Below are 20,497 nucleotides of genomic sequence, written 5' to 3'. Positions count from 1 at the left end.
GGAGCCAGCCCACCTACCCCTGGAGTCAGGAAGCTGGGGTCAGAGGTCACTTACGTCAAACTCAGGGAGGGTGATGGTGGATCTGAGCAGGGCCGTGCTGCTCTTAACGGCCCTGGCTCTGTCTCGCGGCACCCTGGACACAATCCAGTAGTTAATGTTCTGTGGGGAAAGGAGGCATTGCACTGACTGCCCTGACCAAGGATTCCCACTGGGGGGCCCGGCTAGGAGGACAGACTGGAAAATGGATCTAAGAGTGAAGGTAAAATTGCCCCCACCCCTCTCGTCGGGCTCACCTCCAAGATGTACTGGAGCCTGTCGGTGTCTGGGGACTCTGCCAGCAGGTTCCCCAGCATGGCGTCCAGGAGGTCTGGCAAGACCCTAGGCAGATCCTGAAAGCAAGGGAGAGCCATGGGTCAGAGTTAGGGAAACTGGAGCTACACCTGCCACAGGATGGGAAGAGGGGTCTCTGGGAAGCACTGGTGAGACCCCAAACACATATCCTGGCCTCTCTCATTCACATCCCACTGCAGGCAATTAGCCAGGATTCATGGCAGGATGACAGCTGGCTCCTCAATCCATGACTTTAGCATGATCTACCTGCACTTGGGTGGTGTCCTTCTCCATGCCCAGGGTGAAGACGGCGTGCAGGGCAGCTCGGAGGATGATCATAATGGTCCCTTCTGACCTTAAAGTCTATGAGTCTATGAGTCTATGGGTCTCCAGCGCTGGCTCCAGGGCAGGTGTCATGGTGCTGGCAAGAGAGAGGAGCCGGTATTAGACTGTGCAGTATGGGGATGGGACTGGCACCAACACGCAGGTGAAACTGCAGCGAAATAGGCACAGGCTGGCAAGAATGGAAACTGAGGCACCGAGCATGGGAATGATAAGGCCAAGGTTTCTCAGACAGACAGTGGCAGGGCAGGAATAGCCCCTGTTCCCTGGACCCTGCTGCCCCTCCTGTATCTGATCCTGGGTGTGAGCCTCTCCCCAAAGCCGTTGCAATGTTACTGGAGTGAAAGACTGGAGTGAAAAGAACAGCTCAGCCAGGAGAGAGTGAACCTTCCCCGCACCTCTGCCAGAGGAACCACCCTTGGGCGGTGACCTGGGAGTGGGAGGGGCAGTGACTCCCAGCCCTGGGCCTGAGCAGCACTGGGGTTAGGGGAACCGGGCCGGAGGGTCTCGGTACCTGAGGTTGCCCACAGCAATCAGGGAGTTAGCGAGGACGGCGCCGGGTGGAGAGTTATCAGGCAGCTCCTCAATGAGCTTCTGTGAGACCCAAAGGAGACAACGGAGCGTGTGAGATTCGGGCCTCACTGACACTTCTCAGTGAGGAGATTACACAGCCAGGGCCCCACACAGCCAGCAGGATCCCCCCACCTACCTCCCGCTCCTCCGATTCCTGCCCAATAGTGACCACTCTCTGAATTTCTCCCGTCTCTTCTCCCCAGTCTTCAGCCCCAGCAATCCCTGCCCTCAGCTGCCCCTCCAGCACCAACAATCCCCCATCCATTGGCCTGGGGAGACCCCTGCCCCTCCCATGTCTCTGTCTTTCCTCCAGCTGCTGGGCACCGTGTCTCGCTCACCACAATCCTCTCCGCCACAGCCGCCTTGCAGCAGTGCGGCTCCAGTGTGTCCTGCCCTCTCTGCTGTGCAGCGAGACGCGGGGTGGATGGCGTGCAGGAACACGAGCTGCTGGGCCTCCTCCTGCACCCACCAGGAGTGGGGTTAGGGGAGAGAGAGCCAGTTAGCCAGGGACCTCCCTGCCCCCACACAGCAGCTGCAGGACTCAGTCCTGAATGGGGAATAGTGGGGACCCGCCCATTGTCCAAATCACCCACCACTCCACCACAAGCAGGGTCAGGAACTGGGACAGTGCCTGTGGGGGGAGGAGACCCGGCTGGTGTGTGACAGACACCCCCACCTCTGGGGTCCCAGATCATGGAGGAGAAAGGTCCCCATTAGGGCTGGTGGATCATCAGGGACAAGACCCTCTGCAGGGGGTCAGGTGCTGGGAAGGGGCAGGACAGTCTCGGTTCCAGCACAGCTGGGGTACGTTTGAACCTTTTCTCCGCCTTGGAGCTGCTCTCGGCTGTTATTGAGAGCAGCCTCCTCTGTGGCCACGTCCACCCATTCCTCCTCCTCATCCCCTGAGTCCCTGGCGGTCCCTGCACCAGGGAGAGAAGGGGACAGGGTGACGCCTGCTGCCACTCGGGGGAAGGACAGGGGCACGGTGGGGCAATGTGTCCCCTTCCCACCTCCGGGACCCAGGGCAGATCGGGCCCCACACTCCCCCCTCTCAGTGATGCCTTCAGCCCCCAACTCCTTCAGGAGCCCATAGCAAAGAGACCCCCCCACGCTGTCCTGGACTCCCTGAGAGGTGCCTCCCCCCAACTGGAGCACCAAGGACCAAAGTGGCAGCATCTAGTGTCAGTGGGGTTCATGTGGCTCAAGCCAGACCCCTGGGCTGGGGACCCGCCCCCATAGCACTGATCGAGGGCCTGGGCCCAGGGTGTTCACAGCCCCCTCCTCACCCCTCCCTGAGCCCAGCCTGGCTCCTCACCTGGAACAAAGCTGCGGCGCCCATCGGCCTCGCTGCTGCCTGAGTCCCAGGCACTGCTGCTGTCCCATGGGGAGCGGGCCGAGCTGCTGGTGGTGGGACAGGGATCCTCCACCTCCTGCCCTGGGGAGGCTGGAAGGTCCTCACTGACCGGGCAGGGCGATGCCTCCTGCTGGGAATCAGGGCTGGGCTCCTGGGGCCGCTGCTGCCCACACAACATGCCCCAGAGTCACCCTGCCCGGCTCCCCTCCTGCAGTGGGTCCTGCCTGCCCAGCCGCAGCCTGGCCCAGCTCCATTTCGAGCTGGCCTCTCCCACCTCGGCGCCTGCGCTGGGAACGGGTTTTCTCCGCCAGAAGGCTGGGCACTTCCACCTCCTGGCCTGGCCGGGAGCTCCTTCCCCGCCAGTGGGGACGGAGGAGCCGCTCTGCTCCGGGGGAAGATGGCAGCTGCTTCCCTCAGGCTCTGGGGCCACCTGCAGAGCCTTCTTCCTGAACATCCTCAGGAGCCTGGCCATCCTGGAACCCAGCGGGGAGCGGACGTGAGTCTGGGGTCAAGGCAGCCTCTCACTAACCAACCTGTTTGGTCCCTCCCATCCCTGCCCCAGCCAGAGCAGCTCCTCCTCCCCCACAGGGGTGCATGTAATGCAATCTACATGCACTGGCAGGAGTTCATTGCATGATCTGCTCCCAGCGTTCCCCCTCGTCACCCCTAGGGCTGCAATGCCCCGGGGAGTCTCCTTTTCGAACACTGGATTCAGTCACTTTGGACAAGCAGCTCCCTCCTGCCATCCCAGGCCACACTCCCCCCCACGCTAGAGAAGGAACAGAACCCAGGAGTCTGGACTTCTCCTGGGAAACCATTCCCCACGTCAAAGTCCCGAGGCAGAGCAAGGCCAGGACCCCTGCCTTTCCCATTGATTTCCACGCTCAGCAGCTCACAGGGTCTGGCCCAGCTCAGAGACGCTCAGCCTGGGGAACGGTCTCCCACAAGGGAAGGGTTGGGAGCCCCATTGCTGGGACCTTTCCAAACACACTGGAGACGGCTCTGGAGAAGCCCCTCCCCGGTCTGAGAGCGAGGGGCTCCTGGGGGCAGTTTGCAAATCCAATCTCCTTTGGGAGAGATTCTTTCCCCCTCTTTCTGCCTCTCCCCAGACAGACAGGGGACGCCAACGGGGAACCCTAATGCCACTCACTTGCTCTGCTGACGGAGCGATGGATGGAGGATGTTCAGTGTCATTCCTCGCCCTTCTCCTCACTCCCCAAAGCCAAGGCAGGCTGGAGAGGGTGGTGGTGACCTGAGGAGTTACCCTGCCCAGCCAGCAGGCAGGGTGATAGCACTGGGCGATCGACTGGCTGTGAAAACAAGAGTCTGTCTTATTGCCAAGGGACAGAGAAACTCGGCCAGCAGCAGGGGGTGCAGAACACTGGCCTAGTGCGGGGGTGACATCGCCTCCCAGCTCCTCCCATACCAGCACTTTACACACTTCCTGGAGCCTCCCAACCCCCCTGGGCTGTAGGGGCTGCGACCCCAACCCCACTGATGAGAACCAGGCCTGGGGCGGGGAAGCTACTGGCTCAGGGTCACACCAAGTGTCAGAGCCAGGGATTGGACCCAGCAGTCCTTATTTCCAGGCCCCTTCACTAACCACTGCTGCACACTCCCTCCCACAGCTGGCAATTACAACCAGGCCCTCATGTCCGGTCCCCCAGCTTTGAGTGGGAGTGTACTCCGCTGGAGTGATTGGAGCAGGGAACTGGGAGTCAGGACTCCTGGGTTCCATTGCTGGTTTCCTATTGACCTGTGGGACTTGGGGTAAGTTGCTGCCCCCTCTAGGCTCTGTCCCCAGCAGTCAAATGGGGATTTCATACATTCCCACTATTGGAAAGTGCTGGGAGAATCCCCCAGCAAAAGCTGCTCTGACAGTGCTAAGCAGCATCTGACCATTAGAGGTCGGAGCGCACTGCCCAGGAGGAGGAATGTTTGGTTCTGGGCTGTTGGAGTACGGGCTTGCAACCATCTGTGCACACATATTATACTAATTGCATCTAGACCACATCTCCCTAGTTTGTTTGTGAGAATATCCTTATTAACACCAAGATGGATCACATCTACTGTTTACCCACCTCCACTAGGCCCGTAACCCTGCCAAAGAAGGAGCTAGGATTGGTTTGGAATGATTTGTTCTTGACAAGTCCATGCTCACTAGTCCTAAGAACCAAATTGTCCTGTAGGTGCTGACAAACTGATTGTTTAATAAGGAGTTCCAGTATCTTTCCAGGTATGTTAATGGATGGGAAGACGTTTTTTTTCAGGGATCTCTGACGAGAACTGGGGCACAGCACTTAGTTTGTTGAGGCCATAAAATGGAGACAGGCACCTCTTCTCTTCTCCCAGCACCCCAGATACCTAAAAGGATGGGACTCACATCCCTCAATGGGCTTTAAAAAAGACAATGGTTACAATGTGGCCCCAACCATTTCTGTTTTCTGCAGACTAGATGTTTTAGCAAAGTTTAGAATTCCTTGGTGCTCAACACCGTGAAACTCCTCTTTCTCCTTCACAAAGGGCTTTAACGCCCCTTATCTCACCCAGGCTCTCGACTGCCCAAAGTTGGAGAATTGTCCCTGTTCCCACTGCAGAGCACCCCCCACGACACACACACAGAGTTCTCCTGGTTGTGGGAGGGGAACAGAGGAAAGGACAGAAGACGTAAGAGCTGAAGAGAAAGGAGGGAGGGATGGAGGAAAAGGTAAAACAAAAAGGACAAACCTTAATGTCCCCAGTGATTCTAAGGGACAAAATCCCAGGTGGGGAATAAAATTTGGCCACCTTAAGCTAGTGTTTTCCATGCCTAGAATTCAGCTGGCGCCAGATGCATCAGACTGAACAGGTTCCAAACCTCTCAGAGGCTCTTACCTTCTAAACAGGGACGTCTGTTTTCTAGTTAAATCAGGAAAAAGAAAAGAGAAAACTCGAAAGAGGTTCCTCCTGGCGCTCATGTACGTGAACCTAAACACTCTCTCAGACCTCAAAGAGAGACCTCGAGAAGGAGACTTGCTGAAGCAAAGCTACAGGGGACTCTGAGGTTTCCCTGGCCCTGAGCCCCTGTCCTGCCTGGCTGATGTCAGCATCTCTCTGTGAGGTCACCACCTCCCCAGCACCTTTGACCAATAGGCTGAGTTCCTGCAAAAGGCCTTTGTGATGTCACTGCCACGCCCACCCCTCCCCTGCAGTGTTAATGTCCTGCCACAGGGCAGACACTTTGGAGGTTTGAGCTACACAAAGAGGAGACACTTAGATCTCAAAAATTAGATGAGATGTTTCAGTCTGAGCTAAGTAGTTGCTGCTCTTAACAATTGCAACATAATAAAATACAAATAAAATAGACTATTTCAGCCATTCTATTATGTCATAATCTGATCTGAGTAAACATGATAGGACACCTCATCTTATGCACTGCTCCTAGTGACACTCTCCAATAGATCCCCATCCTCCACCCACCGGGAGGTAGGTAGGAGCGGATTGTTATCCCTACTTGAAAGAGGGAGAAGCTAAGGCTGAGAAAGGAGAATTGACTTGTCTTAGGTCACACAGCCAGTCCATGGCAGAGTTGGGAATAGGACCCAAGAGCCCCGATTTTCAAACTAACCATCGGATCTTGAATTTCAGACATTGAATGACCTGAATAAAGTGCTCTCAAGTGAGTTCCAGACCAGCAAGAGTTCATAGTAATTATTCAGTAAGTATTTTAGGACAACTGGAATGGTAGAGAAAATAATGAACTGCAGAGAAGCAGCAAAATTTGTCGAACATATGACTGGTTATGACTATTTACTTGGTCTTAAAAGAAAACAACAGGGAACCTGAGTCTCCTCCCTGTCAATTATAGAATCATAGAATCATAGAATATCAGAGTTGGAAGGGAGCTCAAGAGGTCATCTAGTCCAACCCCCTGCTCAAAGCAGGACCAATTCCCAGCTAAATCATCCCAGCCAGGGCTTTGTCAAGCCGGGCCTTAAAAACCTCCAAGGAAGGAGACTCCACCACCTCCCTAGGTAATGCATTCCAGTGTTTCACCACCCTCCTAGTGAAATAGTTTTTCCTGATATCCAACCTGGACCTCCCCCACTGCAACTTGAGACCATTGCTCCTTGTTCTGTCGTCTGTCACCACTGAGAACAGCCGAACTCCATCCTCTTTGGAATCCCCCTTCAGGTAGTTGAAGGCTGCTATCAAATCCCCCCTCATTCTTCTCTTCTGGAGACTAAACAATCCCAGTTCCCTCAGCCTCTCCTCATAAGTCATGTGCTCCAGACCCCTAATCATTTTTGTTGCCCTCCGCTGAACTCTTTCCAATTTTTCCACATCCTTCTTGTAGTGTGGGGCCCAAAACTGGACACAGTATTCCAGATGAGGCCTCACCAATGTCGAATAAAGGGGAACGATCACGTCCCTCGATCTGCTGGCAATGCCCCTACTTATACAGCCCAAAATGCCGTTAGCCTTCTTGGCAACAAGAGCACACTGTTGACTCATATCCAGCTTCTCGTCCACTGTGACCCCTAGGTCCTTTTCTGCAGAACTGCTACCTAGCCATTCGGTCCCTAGTCTGTAGCAGGGCATGGGATTCTTCCGTCCTAAGTGCAGGACTCTGCACTTGTCCTTGTTGAACCTCATCAGGTTTTTTTCGGCCCAATCTTCTAATTTGTCTAGGTCCCTCTGTATCTGATCCCTACCCTCTAGTGTATCTACCACGCCTCCTAGTTTAGTGTCATCTGCAAACTTGCTGAGAGTGCAGTCCACACCATCCTCCAGATCATTAATAAAGATATTAAACAAAACCGGCCCCAGGACCGACCCTTGGGGCACTCCGCTTGAAACCGGCTGCCAACTAGACATGGAGCCATTGATCACTACCCGTTGAGCCCGACGATCTAGCCAGCTTTCTATCCACCTTACAGTCCATTAATCCAGCCCATACTTCTTTAACTTGGCGGCAAGAATACTGTGGGAGACCGTATCAAAAGCTTTGCTAAAGTCAAGGAATAACACATCCACTGCTTTCCCCTCATCCACAGAGCCAGTTATCTCATCATAGAAGGCAATTAGGTTAGTCAGGCACGACTTCCCCTTCGTGAATCCATGCTGACTGTTCCTGATCACTTTCCTCTCCTCTAAATGTTTCATAATTGATTCCTTGAGGACCTGCTCCATGATTTTTCCAGGGACTGAGGTGAGGCTGACTGGCCTGTAGTTCCCCAGATCCTCCTTCTTCCCTTTTTTAAATATGGGCACTACATTAGCCTTTTTCCAGTCATCTGGGACCTCCCCCGATCGCCATGAGTTTTCAAAAATAATGGCTAATGGCTTTGCAATCTCACCCGCCAACTCCTTTAGCACCCTCGGATGCAGCGCATCCGGCCCCATGGACTTGTGCACGTCCAGTTTTTCTAAATAGTCCCGAACCACTTCTTTCTCCACAGAGGGTTGGTCACCTTCTCCCCATGCTGTACTGCCCAGTGCAGCAGTCTGGGAGCTGACTTTGTTCGTGAAGACAGAGGCAAAAAAATCATTGAGTACCTTAGCTTTTTCCACATCCTCGGTCACTAGGTTGCCTCCCTCATTCAGTAAGGGGCCCACACTTTCCTTGATTTTCTTCTTGTTGCTAACATACCTGAAGAAACCCTTCTTGTTACTCTTAACATCTCTTGCTATCTGCAACTCCAAGTGTGATTTGGCCTTCCTGATTTCACTCCTGCACGCCTGAGCAATATTTTTATACTCCTCCCTGGTCATTTGTCCAATCTTCCACTTCTTCTAAGCTTCTTTTTTGCGTTTAAGATCAGCAAGGATTTCACTGTTTAGCCAAGCTGGTCGCCTGCCATATTTACTATTCTTTCTACACATCGGGATGGTTTGTTCCTGCAACCTCAATAAGGATTCTTTAAAATACAGCCAGCTCTCCTGGACCCCTTTGCCCTTCATGTTATTCTCCCAGGGGATCCTGCCCATCTGTTCCCTGAGGGAGTCAAAGTCTGCTTTTCTGAAGTCCAGGGTCCGTATTCTGCTGATCTCCTTTCTTCCTTGTGTCAGGATCCTGAACTCGACCATCTCATGGTCACTGCCTCCCAGGTTCCCATCCACTTTTGCTTCCCCTACTAGTTCTTCTCTGTTTGTGAGTAGCAGGTCAAGAAAAGCTTTGCCCCTAGTTGGTTCCTCCAGCACTTGCACCAGGAAATTGTCCCCTACACTATCCAAAAATTTCCTGGATTGCCTGTGCACCGCTGTATTGCTCTCCCAGCAGATATCAGGGTGATTAAAGTCTCCCATGAGAACCAGGGCCTGCGATCTAGCAACTTCTGCTAGTTGCCAGAAGAAAGCCTCGTCCACCTCATCCCCCTGGTCTGGTGGTCTATAGCAGACTCCAACCACGACATCACCCTTGTTGCTCACACTTCTCAACTTTATCCAGAGACTCTCAGGTTTTTCTGCAGTTTCATACCGGAGCTCTGAGCAGTCATACTCCTCTCTTACATACAATGCAACTCCCCCACCTTTTCTGCCCTGCCTGTCCTTCCTGAACAGTTTATATCCATCCATGACAGTACTCCAGTCATGTGAGTTATCCCACCAAGTCTCTGTTATTCCAATCACATCATAGTTCCCTGACTGTGCCAGGACTTCCAGTTCTCCCTGCTTGTTTCCCAGGCTTCTTGCATTTGTGTATAGGCACTTAAGATAACTCATCGATCAATAACCCCCTGCTCAGCCAATCAGGGTAGAGACCAAGGGGCGGGAGGATGAGGGTTCTCACCAGAGAGCCCAAAGGATGGCCCAGGTCACTGCTGGGGATCACTGTCTGAGCACTATTTCAGCCCCACATTTTTCAGTGGACCTCCCACAGTGGGAGTTGTAGAGCACCCCCCACGACACACACACACCCCTCCTGGTGGTGGGAGGGGAAGAGGGGAAAGGACAAAAGAAGTAAGAGATGAAAAGAAAGGAGGGAGGGATGGAGGAAAAGGTAAAAGAAAAAGGACAACCCTTAATGTCCCCAGAGATTCTAAGGGACAAAATCCCAGGTGGGGAATAAAATTTGGCCACCTTAGCTAGTGTTTTCCATGCCTAGAATTCAGCTGGCGCCAGATGCATCAGACTCAACAGGTTCCAAACCTCTCGGAGGCTCTTACCTTCAAAACAGGGACGTCAGTTTTCTAGTGAAATCAGGAAAAAGAAAGGAGAAAACTCAAAAGAGGTTCCTCCTGGTGCTCACATACATGAACTCAAATACTCTCTCAGACCTCAAAGATAGATCTCGAGAAGGAGACTTGCTGAAGCAAAGCCACAGGGGTCTCTGAGGTTTCCCTGGCCCTGCGCCCCTGTCCTGCCTTGCTGATGTCAGCATCCCTCTGTGAGGTCACCACCTCCCCTGCACCTTTGGCCAATAGGCTGAGGTCCTGCAAAACGCCTTTGTGATGTCACTGCCACACCCACCCCTCCCCTGCAGTGTTAATGTCCTGCCACAGGGCAGACACGTTGGAGGTTTGAGCTACTCCCTGTGGATCACCCCGCTCAATGAGTGTTCATTCTAGGAAGCAAGCTGGCTAGACAGTAAAACATCACAAGCTGCTCCCAATGCTACACTCGGTTTCTCAGAAATGAGTAGATTTTATGGCCAGAAGAGACAGTTAGAGCATCTAATCTGACCCCCTGCATATCACAGGCCTCCTGTCTACCACAATAGCTAGTTTTGGGGCAAACACATTCCGGAAAAGCATCTAGTCTTTATTAATGACATCAAGAGCTGGAGAATCCACCACTTTCCTTGGTAGCTTCTTCCTGTGTTCAATCATCCTCGCTGTTGAATATTTGTGCCTTATTTGTCATAGGAATTTGTCTCTTTTCCCCTTCCAGCCATTGGGTCTTGTTCTGCCTTTCTCTGCTAGACTAGAGAGCCCTTTAATACCCAGTATTTTCTCTCCATTAAGGCACTTCAACACTTCAATGAAGTCCCCTTCAATCTTCTTTTGATAAGCTAAACAAGTTGAGCTCTTTCAATAGCTCACTAGAAGGCATTTTTCTCCAGCCCTCAGAACATTTGGTGGCTCTTTGCTGCCCCAGCTCCAATTTCTAGGACCATCTTTTTCAAAGGAGGACACCAACACTGGAGGCAGTATTCCAATAGCAGTCTCACTGCTGCTGTGTCACCTCCCTATCCTACTCACGGCTCTGCTCCTACGTCTAATGATGGCTTTAGCCCTGTTCACCACAGCATCACACTGGGAGCTCATGTTGAGTGGCTTCTCCACTATGGCCCCTAAATCCTTTTCAGAGTCACTGCTTTCCTGGATACACGTCCCCATTCTGGAGGTGTGGCCGGCGTGCCTTGTTGCCACGCATAGGACCTTGCATTGGGCTCTGCTCAAACTTGTTTTCTTAGAATGGGTCCAGCTGGCCGAATGAGCCAGATCGCTCTGTATCACTGCCCTCTCCCCATCAGGAATTACCACTCTGCCTGTATTTTGTCACCCCCCCAATCTTATCCGCAGTGATTGTATGTTTTCTCCCAATTCATTGATAACAATTATTTTAAAAAATTAGTCCTTGAGAGCTTCTTCAGACCCTTAGTACGCAGGACCTGATCCCCACATCACAGTGAGAAATGCTGTCCAGCCCTGCTGGTACATAGGGGATAAGCACAGAACAAACGTACCTTTAGGAGCTGTGTTGTCCATAGGCTCTGAACAACATGTGGGGGTCAGCAGATTACAAACGCACGACAGACCTGTAGTGTAGACAGGTCCCAACTGTGTCTCGGTTTCCCACCCTGTAAAATGGGGAGAACAAACAAAACCTTGATTAGCTCCATTTGATAGCTGGGGAAACCGAGGCACCCAGCGGTGCAGAGACTCGCTCATGGTCCCAAAGCCAGTAATAGAAAACAGCAGATCTGATAACCAGGCCTGGGACCTAACCCTGGTTTTCCTGGCCTTGCTGCTCTAAGTTTAGTCACAGCCTCCATGTCTTTTCCCCCGTGTCCCTTAACCCCACGTCACTGCAGAAGAGAGATTTTCTGGTAGCCAGCTGGCTCTCCTGCATGTGGATGTCGTTCCAAAAGACGTGCTCTGGCTCAGTCCCATGCTATGGTTGGCTGAAGGAACCACTTGGTCACATTCTAGGCCCTGAGTTATACAGGAGGGGCGACTAGATGCACATAATGGTCCTTTCTGACCTGAACCTCTATCTATCGCTACATTTTCTGCTGCTAGGAAGAGAACTCTGAACCTATTTTCTCTCATTCACTTTCAGTCGGAATAATTTCAATCCAGGCCAAAGGATTTCCTCTTCCATTCTGTCTTCAGCACCTTTGCGAGCAAAGAGTTACTGTTACCCACAGGTTACCAGTTTCAACCTGTCCCAGGGTGAGATGGCCAGGAAAGGGGTTGGAGCTCAACTGCACCTGGCCCAGGTGATGCAGCTCCCTAGGGTGAAGGGAATAAGTGTGGGGGTCACGTGACAAGACCCAGCCTGTGACTAGGACCCAGGCCTGCTGAGAGATAGAAGGGCAGCCTGTGCTCAGCCAGGAGAGAGACCCCAAGGGAAGCAGGCATGGGAGGGGCTTGGAGAGTCCTTTAAAGGTCAGGGACAAGCTGGGAAGGGGCCAGGCTGAGCACTAAGGACAAGGCCCTAGGAAGGAAAGACAGGGCAGTTTAGGAGATGGGGCAGATAGTCCAGTTGGTTTCGGCTCCCAGGACCAGACACCCAGAGGTGAAGGTGATTGTCGGGGATTCTGTCCTTCTTCCCCAGTGTAGATTTGATAGTGGAGAAGACTGATGCCGTAAGGGGGAAGTGAGTTACCCCAAGGTCACTGTCGGAGAAAAACAGAGTTCTCACTATTTGTTTAGGTATAGCAAGTCAGATGCTTTATTAACTCTCACAATTGCGCAGAGGGAGAGAGCTAAGCAGGTCTCTCAACAGGTAAACAATTACAGCAAGCATTTATACCTTTTGTTACAGACAATAATGAGCAACAGTTGCATTTTGTTTATACATAGGCCATCTTGATATCTCATTTCCTCACTTGTTTTGACTCTTGCCAACATACAATATTTTCTATACCTTATCTACACAAGGTCTTCTACACCTTATCTATACCAGGTCATAATGACTTCTTACACAGTTCTTTCTCACCCGCCTCACACAATCCTCGCTTCTACAAATCTCGCGTTATCAGGGTTACAGTTAGCCTGACTCTTGCTAACGAACTGTCATGTATTGCATCCCCTTCCTGTCAGTTCTTTCTCTGCTTCCACATCACCTAGTGAGTTTATATCACAAATGCATACTCGGAAGGATCCAATAGAAACATGGATTTTCCAGTTTCTTCTTTCTAGGAGTCCTCAGGGCTAAGGTAAAACCCCTGCTGCCCCTCCCCATTCTGCTCACCTCCAAGATGTGCTGGAGTTTGTCTGTGCTGGGGGGTGCTGTCAGCAGGATCAAGAGCTCGTCATCCATGTTCTCTGGGCAGGCCTTGCTCAGAGCCTGCCAGCGGAGGGAGACCAGGGGTCAGGAGCCTGCATTAGCACCGGTGTGCCATTGAGGCTAACAGCGGGAGTTTGCCTGGGAGTTCGCGTGGGGAGAGCGCACTGAGGCTTTCATCTGCAGGTTTCTCTGAGTAGGTCCTGCAACAGTTGAGGAAGTTCTTAAGAGGACGGTGATATGGAAGGTGAGCGATCAGCTGTTGTAACCTGCACAGGTTGTGCCATGTTTGTCTTTCTTCCACAGGACAGAAACGAGTTTGTCTGTACAAAGTGCAAGCTGGTCTCCATATTGGAAGAGAAGGTTCGAGGCCTGGAGAAACGAGTATCGACTCTGCGTTGCATAAGGGAAAATGAAGATTTCCTGGACAGACGTCAGGAGATGCTTCTACGGCCACAATGTTCTGAAGATTCAGAGCAGGCGCAGCAGGGACAGAAGGATTGTGAAGAGGTTTGGCAGCATGTGACCTCCAGAAGGAGAAAGAGGAGCGTCCATGCACCAGCAATGGAGATACAGGTGAGCAATCGTTTCCATGTTCTCTCTACAGGTACTAATGCGGAGAGTGGACTAGATGACCCATCTGAGGGAAGGGAGCAGAAGGAGACTCCACCAATTGGAAGGCAAAAGATGCACTGTCCTAGGGATGGGGGTTCCACGACCACCACTCCCAAGAGGAGGAGGAGGGTGGTGGTGGTCGGGGACTCCCTCCTCAGGGGGACTGAGTCATCTATCTGCCGCCCTGACCGGGAAAACCGAGAGGTCTGCTGCTTGCCAGGAGCTAGGATACACGATGTGACGGAGAGACTGCCGAGACTCATCAAGCCCTCGGATCGCTACCCCTTCCTGCTTCTCCATGTGGGCACCAATGATACTGCCAAGAATGACCTTGAGCAGATCACTGCAGACTACGTGGCTCTGGGAAGAAGGATAAAGGAGTTTGAGGCGCAAGTGGTGTTCTCGTCCATCCTCCCTGTGCAAGGAAAAGGCCGGGGTAGAGACCGTCGAATCGTGGAAGTCAACGAGTGGCTACGCAGGTGGTGTCGGAGAGAAGGCTTTGGATTCTTCGACCATGGGATGGTGTTCCAAGAAGGAGGAGTGCTAGGCAGAGACGGGCTCCACCTAACGAAGAGAGGGAAGAGCATCTTCGCCAGCAGGCTGGCTAACCTAGTGAGGAGGGCTTTAAACTAGGTTCACCGGGGGAAGGAGACCAAAGCCCTGAGGTAAGTGGGGAAATGGGATCCTGGGAGGAAGCACAAGCAGGAGAGCGCAAGGGGGGAGGACTCCTGTCTCATGCTGAGAAAGAGGGACGATTGATGAGTTATCTTAAGTGCCTATACACAAATGCAAGAAGCCTGGGAAACAAGCAGGGAGAACTGGAAGTCCTGGCACAGTCAGGGAACTATGATGTGATTGGAATAACAGAGACTTGGTGGGATAACTCACATGACTGGAGTACTGTCATGGATGGATATAAACTGTTCAGGAAGGACAGGCAGGGCAGAAAAGGTGGGGGAGTTGCGCTGTATGTAAGAGAGGAGTATGACTGCTCAGAGCTCCGGTATGAAACTGCAGAAAAACCTGAGAGTCTCTGGATAAAGTTGAGAAGTGTGAGCAACAAGGGTGATGTCGTGGTTGGAGTCTGCTATAGACCACCAGACCAGGGGGATGAGGTGGACGAGGCTTTCTTCTGGCAACTAGCAGAAGTTGCTAGATCGCAGGCCCTGGTTCTCATGGGAGACTTTAATCACCCTGATATCTGCTGGGAGAGCAATACAGCGGTACACAGACAATCTAGGAAATTTTTGGAAGGTGTAGGGGACAATTTCCTGGTGCAAGTGCTGGAGGAATCAACTAGGGGCAGAGCTTTTCTTGATCTGCTGCTCACAAACAGGGAAGAATTAGTAGGGGGAGCAAAAGTGGATGGGAACCTGGGAGGCAGTGACCATGAGATGGTCGAGTTCAGGATCCTGACACAAGGAAGAAAGGAGATCAGCAGAATACGGACCCTGGACTTCAGAAAAGCAGACTTTGACTCCCTCAGGGAACAGATGGGCAGGATCCCCTGGGAGAATAACATGAAGGGCAAAGGGGTCCAGGAGAGCTGGCTGTATTTTAAAGAATCCTTATTGAGGTTGCAGGAACAAACCATCCCGATGCGTAGAAAGAATAGTAAATATGGCAGGCGACCAGCTTGGCTAAACAGTGAAATCCTTGCCGATCTTAAACGCAAAAAAGAAGCTTAGAAGAAGTGGAAGATTGGACAAATGACCAGGGAGGAGTATAAAAATATTGCTCAGGCATGCAGGAGTGAAATCAGGAAGGCCAAATCACACTTGGAGTTGCAGATAGCAAGAGATGTTAAGAGTAACAAGAAGGGTTTCTTCAGGTATGTTAGCAAGAAGAAGAAAGTCAAGGAAAGTTTGGGCCCCTTACTGAATGAGGGAGGCAACCTAGTGACCGAGGATGTGGAAAAAGCTAATGTACTCAATGATTTTTTTGCCTCTGTCTTCACGCACAAGGTGAGCTCCCAGACTGCTGCACTGGGCAGTACAGCATGGGGAGAAGGTGACCAGCCCTCTGTGGAGAAAGAAGTGGTTCGGGACTATTTAGAAAAACTGGACGTGCACAAGTCCATGGGGCCGGATGCGCTGCATCCGAGGGTGCTAAAGGAGTTGGCGGGTGAGATTGCAGAGCCATTAGCCATTATTTTTGAAAACTCATGGCGATCGGGGGAGGTCCCGGATGAATGGAAAAAGGCTAATGTAGTACCCATCTTTAAAAAAGGGGAGAAGGAGGATCCGGGGAACTACAGGCCAGTCAGCCTCACCTCAGTCCCTGGAAAAATCATGGAGCAGGTCCTCAAGGAATCAATTATGAAACATTTAGAGGAGAGGAAAGTGATCAGGAACAGTCAGCGTGGATTCACGAAGGGGAAGTCGTGCCTGACTAACCTAATTGCCTTCTATGATGAGATAACTGGCTCTGTGGATGAGGGGAAAGCAGTGGATGTGTTATTCCTTGACTTTAGCAAAGCTTTTGATACGGTCTCCCACAGTATTCTTGCCGCCAAGTTAAAGAAGTATGGGCTGGATGAATGGACTGTAAGGTGGATAGAAAGCTTGCTAGATCGTCGGGCTCAACGGGTAGTGATCAATGGCTCCATGTCTAGTTGGCAGCCGGTTTCAAGCGGAGTGCCCCAAGGGTCAGTCCTGGGGCCAGTTTTGTTTAATATCTTTATTAATGATCTGGAGGATGGTGTGGACTGCACTCTCAGCAAGTTTGCAGATGACACTAAACTAGGAGGCGTGGTAGATACACTAGAGGGTAGGGATCAGATACAGAGGGACCTAGACAAATTAGAGGATTGGGCCAAAAAAAACCTGATGAGGTTCAACAAGGACAAGTGCAGAGTCCTGCACTTAGGACAGAAGAATCCCATGCACTGCTACAGACTAGGGTCCGAATGGCTAGGTAGCAGTTCTGCAGAAAAGGACCTAGGGGTCACAGTGGACGAGAAGCTGGATATGAGTCAACAGTGTGCTCTTGTTGCCAAGAAGGCTAACGGCATTTTGGGCTGTATAAGTAGGGGCATTGCCAGCAGATCGAGGGACGTGATCGTTCCCCTTTATTCGACATTGGTGAGGCCTCATCTGGAATACTGTGTCCAGTTTTGGGCCCCACACTACAAGAAGGATGTGGAAAAATTGCAAAGAGTTCAGCGGAGGGCAACAAAAATGATTAGGGGTCTGGAGCACATGACTTATGAGGAGAGGCTGAGGGAACTGGGATTGTTTAGTCTCCAGAAGAGAAGAATGAGGGGGGATTTGATAGCAGCCTTCAACTACCTGAAGGGGGATTCCAAAGAGGATGGAGTTCGGCTGTTCTCAGTGGTGACGGATGACAGAACAAGGAGCAATGGTCTCAAGTTGCAGTGGGGGAGGTCCAGGTTGGATATCAGGAAAAACTATTTCACTAGGAGGGTGGTGAAACACTGGAATGCGTTACCTAGGGAGGTGGTGGAGTCTCCTTCCTTGGAGGTTTTTAAGGCCCGGCTTGACAAAGCCCTGGCTGGGATGATTTAGCTGGGAATTGGTCCTGCTTTGAGCAGGGGGTTGGACTAGATGACCTCTTGAGGTCCTTCCAACTCTGATATTCTATGATTCTATGATTCTATGACCAGGAGCCGGCTGAGGTAAGCGCCGCCTGGCCGGAGCTCGCACCCAGAAACCCTACCCCAGGTCGGAACCCCCTCCCACACCCAAATTCCCTCCCAGACCTCACACCTGGCACCCCAACCCCCTGCCCCAGGTCGGAACCCCCTCCTGTACCCTAATCCCTAATCTCCAGCCCAATCCCAGAGCCCGCATCCCCACCGGAGCCCTCACCCCTCCCTGCACTCCAACCCCCAGCTCCAGCCCAGTGAAAGTGAGTGAGGGTGTGAGAGCGAGCCACTGAGGGAAGTGGGCTGGGCTGGAGTGAGTGGGGGTGGGGCCTTGGGGAAGGGGCATGAAAGGGGTTGGGTCAAGGGCGTTTGGTTTTGTGCAAGTAGAAAGTTGGCAACTCTACTTAAGGACCTTTGAAAAGCAGCCTCCTTAGCACCGTTCCTGATACCAGGGGCCAAGGCGCCCCTGGACATGAGAACCACAATAGGCCAGAGCAAAACGCTGCATTAGAAATCGGAGCTCAGGCTGCCAAGCGAACGATAGCTGACAGACAGGAGATGCGGGAATTAAGGTTGTGCCTTCAGCCAGCAACTGGTGTTCATCCGTTTGCACCACACACACACCTGTAGGCAGGGCCACTATTTCCTTCCCTGCCTGTTTAGCGTCTCTCGGTCCTTACTGTGCCCATCACCGTGGTGTCTGAGTGGCAAACCAAGGGTTTGACGTGTGCATATGAAACTGCCTGACTGGAAGGACGTGGTTTGGTGTGGATCAGTGACTGCTGGGGCGATTGGTGGCAGAAGGCTCTGAGGGCCTGGCTCATTCCGACCTGGCTCATTACAATGGCTTCTACAGCTGACAGCAGCCCAGTCTCCTGCCTGGGTCCGACGCAAACCAGGAAGTACAGGACCACGGTTAAAAAGAGCAGCTCAAAAGATCATTTTCGCTGAGCCCAGCCCTGCACAGATTTCCAGCTTAGGTTTGCATTTTCAGCAAAAGTTTTTCTTGATTATTTTCTCCCAACCCCTTTGTGCCTCCATAATAGCCAGCCACCCCGTCAGTCGCATCCTGGGGCACTCCAGGGACAGCGTGTGTGCGTGTATGTGTACGTCTGTATATATGTGTATGCGTACATGTGTGTATGTATGTGTGTACGTGTATGTGCACATGAGTGTGTGCACGTGAGTGTGCGTGTGTATGTGTGTACATGTACCCCAGTCAGATGTATACATCTGGATTTCCTTTGAAAGAATTTTCAAATTGAGCTGATCAAGTGGAATGGCAAAGCACCCAATTCCTCTGCCCCCCAACTGCCTTCGCTGCTTTAACGTACAACCTGCTCCGCTGACACCTCTGACTCCTGAAAGCCCTAACGCTCCCGGGCAGCAGGCCGTGCCCTGCCCTGCCCTGGCTGCCCCGGGTGTTACCTCGGAGAGAATCGTTCTGGATTCCAATGAGTGGCAGGTCCAGGGAAGAGCCTTATCTCGGGGGAGGCTGTACCAGACCCGCCCGACCCAGGCAGGCTCCCAGGTACTCTCTGCTCGGGGCTGATAAGGCTCCTTAGCAGTTTCTCTCCAAACAAATTCCAGTTCAAGACACCTGAGAGCTCCACAGCAGGGCAGCATCCCCAGAGCGCAGCAGGGCGGGGGTTAGGGGGAGCAGTCGGTAGCAGCACCTGCCCCTCGTACGTCAGGAGCGAGAAGTGCCAGCCTCTCTGCACAGAGCAGCAGTGTTTAGCCTGGGCCAGACGTGCTGCAGTGATGGGTAAGAGCGGGCTCGGAGAGCCAGAGGGTCTGTGGGGCAGCGCTGGGCCCTTCTGCTCCGCACTAGGGCCGGGTGGGCGTGTTCAGCTGGGATTGGAACCCACCAGCACTTGTGGGTGCGAATGTGGGGCTGGAACGCAACGTGGGGCGCTCCCACCTCGCCCGGGGGCGACTGGGGGGAAGGGCAGAGAGACACCTGGGCTGAGACCCCAGCTCCAGGGAGACAGTCACCCCGGCCCAGCCGGGTTAAATTGCCCAGCTGTGTGACACCCCCCCCATCCCTGAGGGGTTTACCCCCCCAGTATGTCACAGCAGGGTAATGTGCGTACTGAATGGCAGGGGTTGCCAGAGACTGGCTGGGAGAGGCCTTTGGGGATGGAGGAAGCAGCACTAAGGTACATGCCAACCTCCCTACAGAGGAGGGGCCGTGCCCCGCAGGTGTGGGGCAGGGAGCTGGGACACTGCGCAGTGGGTCATTGTCTGGCCCAGGCCCTTCCTAGCCGGAGGCCGAGGCCGAGGCATTTCCTTCAGGTCACCTTCCGCTGCAGCTTGGCCACGGGCCCCCATAGCCACTAGCCCAGCCAGGGATCCCAAGTGGGGATTGTCACGGCTGGCTCCTCCCTGCCACCAGCAGCTCTTCAGTGCCAGGGAATTCCTGAAATCCTGTGTGCCCCTCCCCCACCCTCCCACCCACCTCCTTGGGCTGTGAGTGCCCCCCCCCGGACAGCCCCTCCCCCGAGCTCTGAGTGCCCCTGGCCAGTCCCTCCCCTCAGCCCCCCCGACTTCCTGGGGCTCTGAGTGACCTCAGCCAGTCCCCCTCCCACACCCCGGGGCTGAGTGACCTTGGCCAACCCCCGTCCCTTCAGGAGGAACTCCCAGTACCCACCCAGCCCCCACACCTCAGGGTTCCCCTCCCTGCGGCTCTGTGGCCATCCCCCCACCAGGGCCGGCTTTAGGCCAATTCAACCAATTCCCCTGAATCGGGCCCCGGGCCCAAGCCCCGGTACGGTGTACCGGCAAGAGCCGGTGCGCTGTACCTGGGTGGCCCGGCTTCCCCAGGGGGCAATTTAAAGGGCCTAGGGCTCCCAGCAGGGGCCGGAGCCCCAGGCCCTTTAAATTGCTACCAGCCCCCCACTGCTGGAGCCCTGGGGTAGGGCTGCGGGGCTCTGGGGGCTATTTAAAAAGTCCGGGGCTCCCGCTGCCTCTACCGCCCCGGCCCTTTAAATAGCCACTGGAGCCCCGCTGCTTCCCCAGGGCTCCCGCGGCTATTTAAAGGGCTGGGGCGGTAAAAGCAGGGGAGCCCTGGGCCCTTTAAATAGCCACCAGAGCCCTGGGATAGCGGGGGACTCGGGGGCTATTTAAAGGGCTGGGGCTCCAGCTGCCTCTGCTGCACCCTGTCCCCGCACCAGCCCCGCACCCCCTGCCCTGCCCGCAGCCAGCCCCGTCTCCAGCCAGCCCTGCACCCCCTGTCCGCA

The 20,497-nt window shown here is 53.4% G+C and overlaps 1 protein-coding gene and 1 long non-coding RNA gene across 6 annotated transcripts in view; one reads left to right on the top strand and one right to left on the bottom strand.

Moving 5' to 3' along the window:
* LOC135975299 (fibrinogen-like protein 1-like protein) overlaps positions 1–20,497 on the top strand; it is a 117,148-nt gene that overhangs the window by 58,419 nt on the left and 38,232 nt on the right. Inside the window, exons 2-4 of one of the 5 annotated variants that reach the window (XR_010592227.1) lie at positions 6,227–6,296; positions 13,343–13,546; positions 13,644–13,757. The exons of 1 other annotated variant lie outside the window; for it this stretch is intronic. Coding sequence is in view for 1 of the 4 variants with exons in the window: in XM_065565673.1 (XP_065421745.1) it covers positions 19,020–19,023 (4 nt within the window). In the remaining 3 variants the exon portion in view is untranslated. Of the gene's footprint in view, positions 1–5,846; positions 6,297–13,342; positions 13,613–13,643; positions 13,758–16,805; positions 19,024–20,497 lie in introns of those variants that run through there. 3 more of the 5 variants (XR_010592226.1, XR_010592228.1, XM_065565673.1) reach the window with 3 other exon arrangements.
* LOC135975301 (uncharacterized) lies at positions 603–13,345 on the bottom strand. The gene is made up of 4 exons (XR_010592229.1): positions 13,004–13,345; positions 11,271–11,384; positions 1,187–1,266; positions 603–751 (listed from the first exon to the last, which is right to left on the bottom strand). It is a non-coding gene; the product is annotated as an uncharacterized LOC135975301 (long non-coding RNA).

The sequence above is a fragment of the Chrysemys picta genome, chromosome 13, assembly GCF_011386835.1.
Source record: "Chrysemys picta bellii isolate R12L10 chromosome 13, ASM1138683v2, whole genome shotgun sequence".
Classification (NCBI taxonomy): domain Eukaryota; kingdom Metazoa; phylum Chordata; order Testudines; family Emydidae; genus Chrysemys; species Chrysemys picta.
Note: the sequence above shows the minus strand (reverse complement) of the source record. Positions and strands in the feature narration are given on the sequence as shown.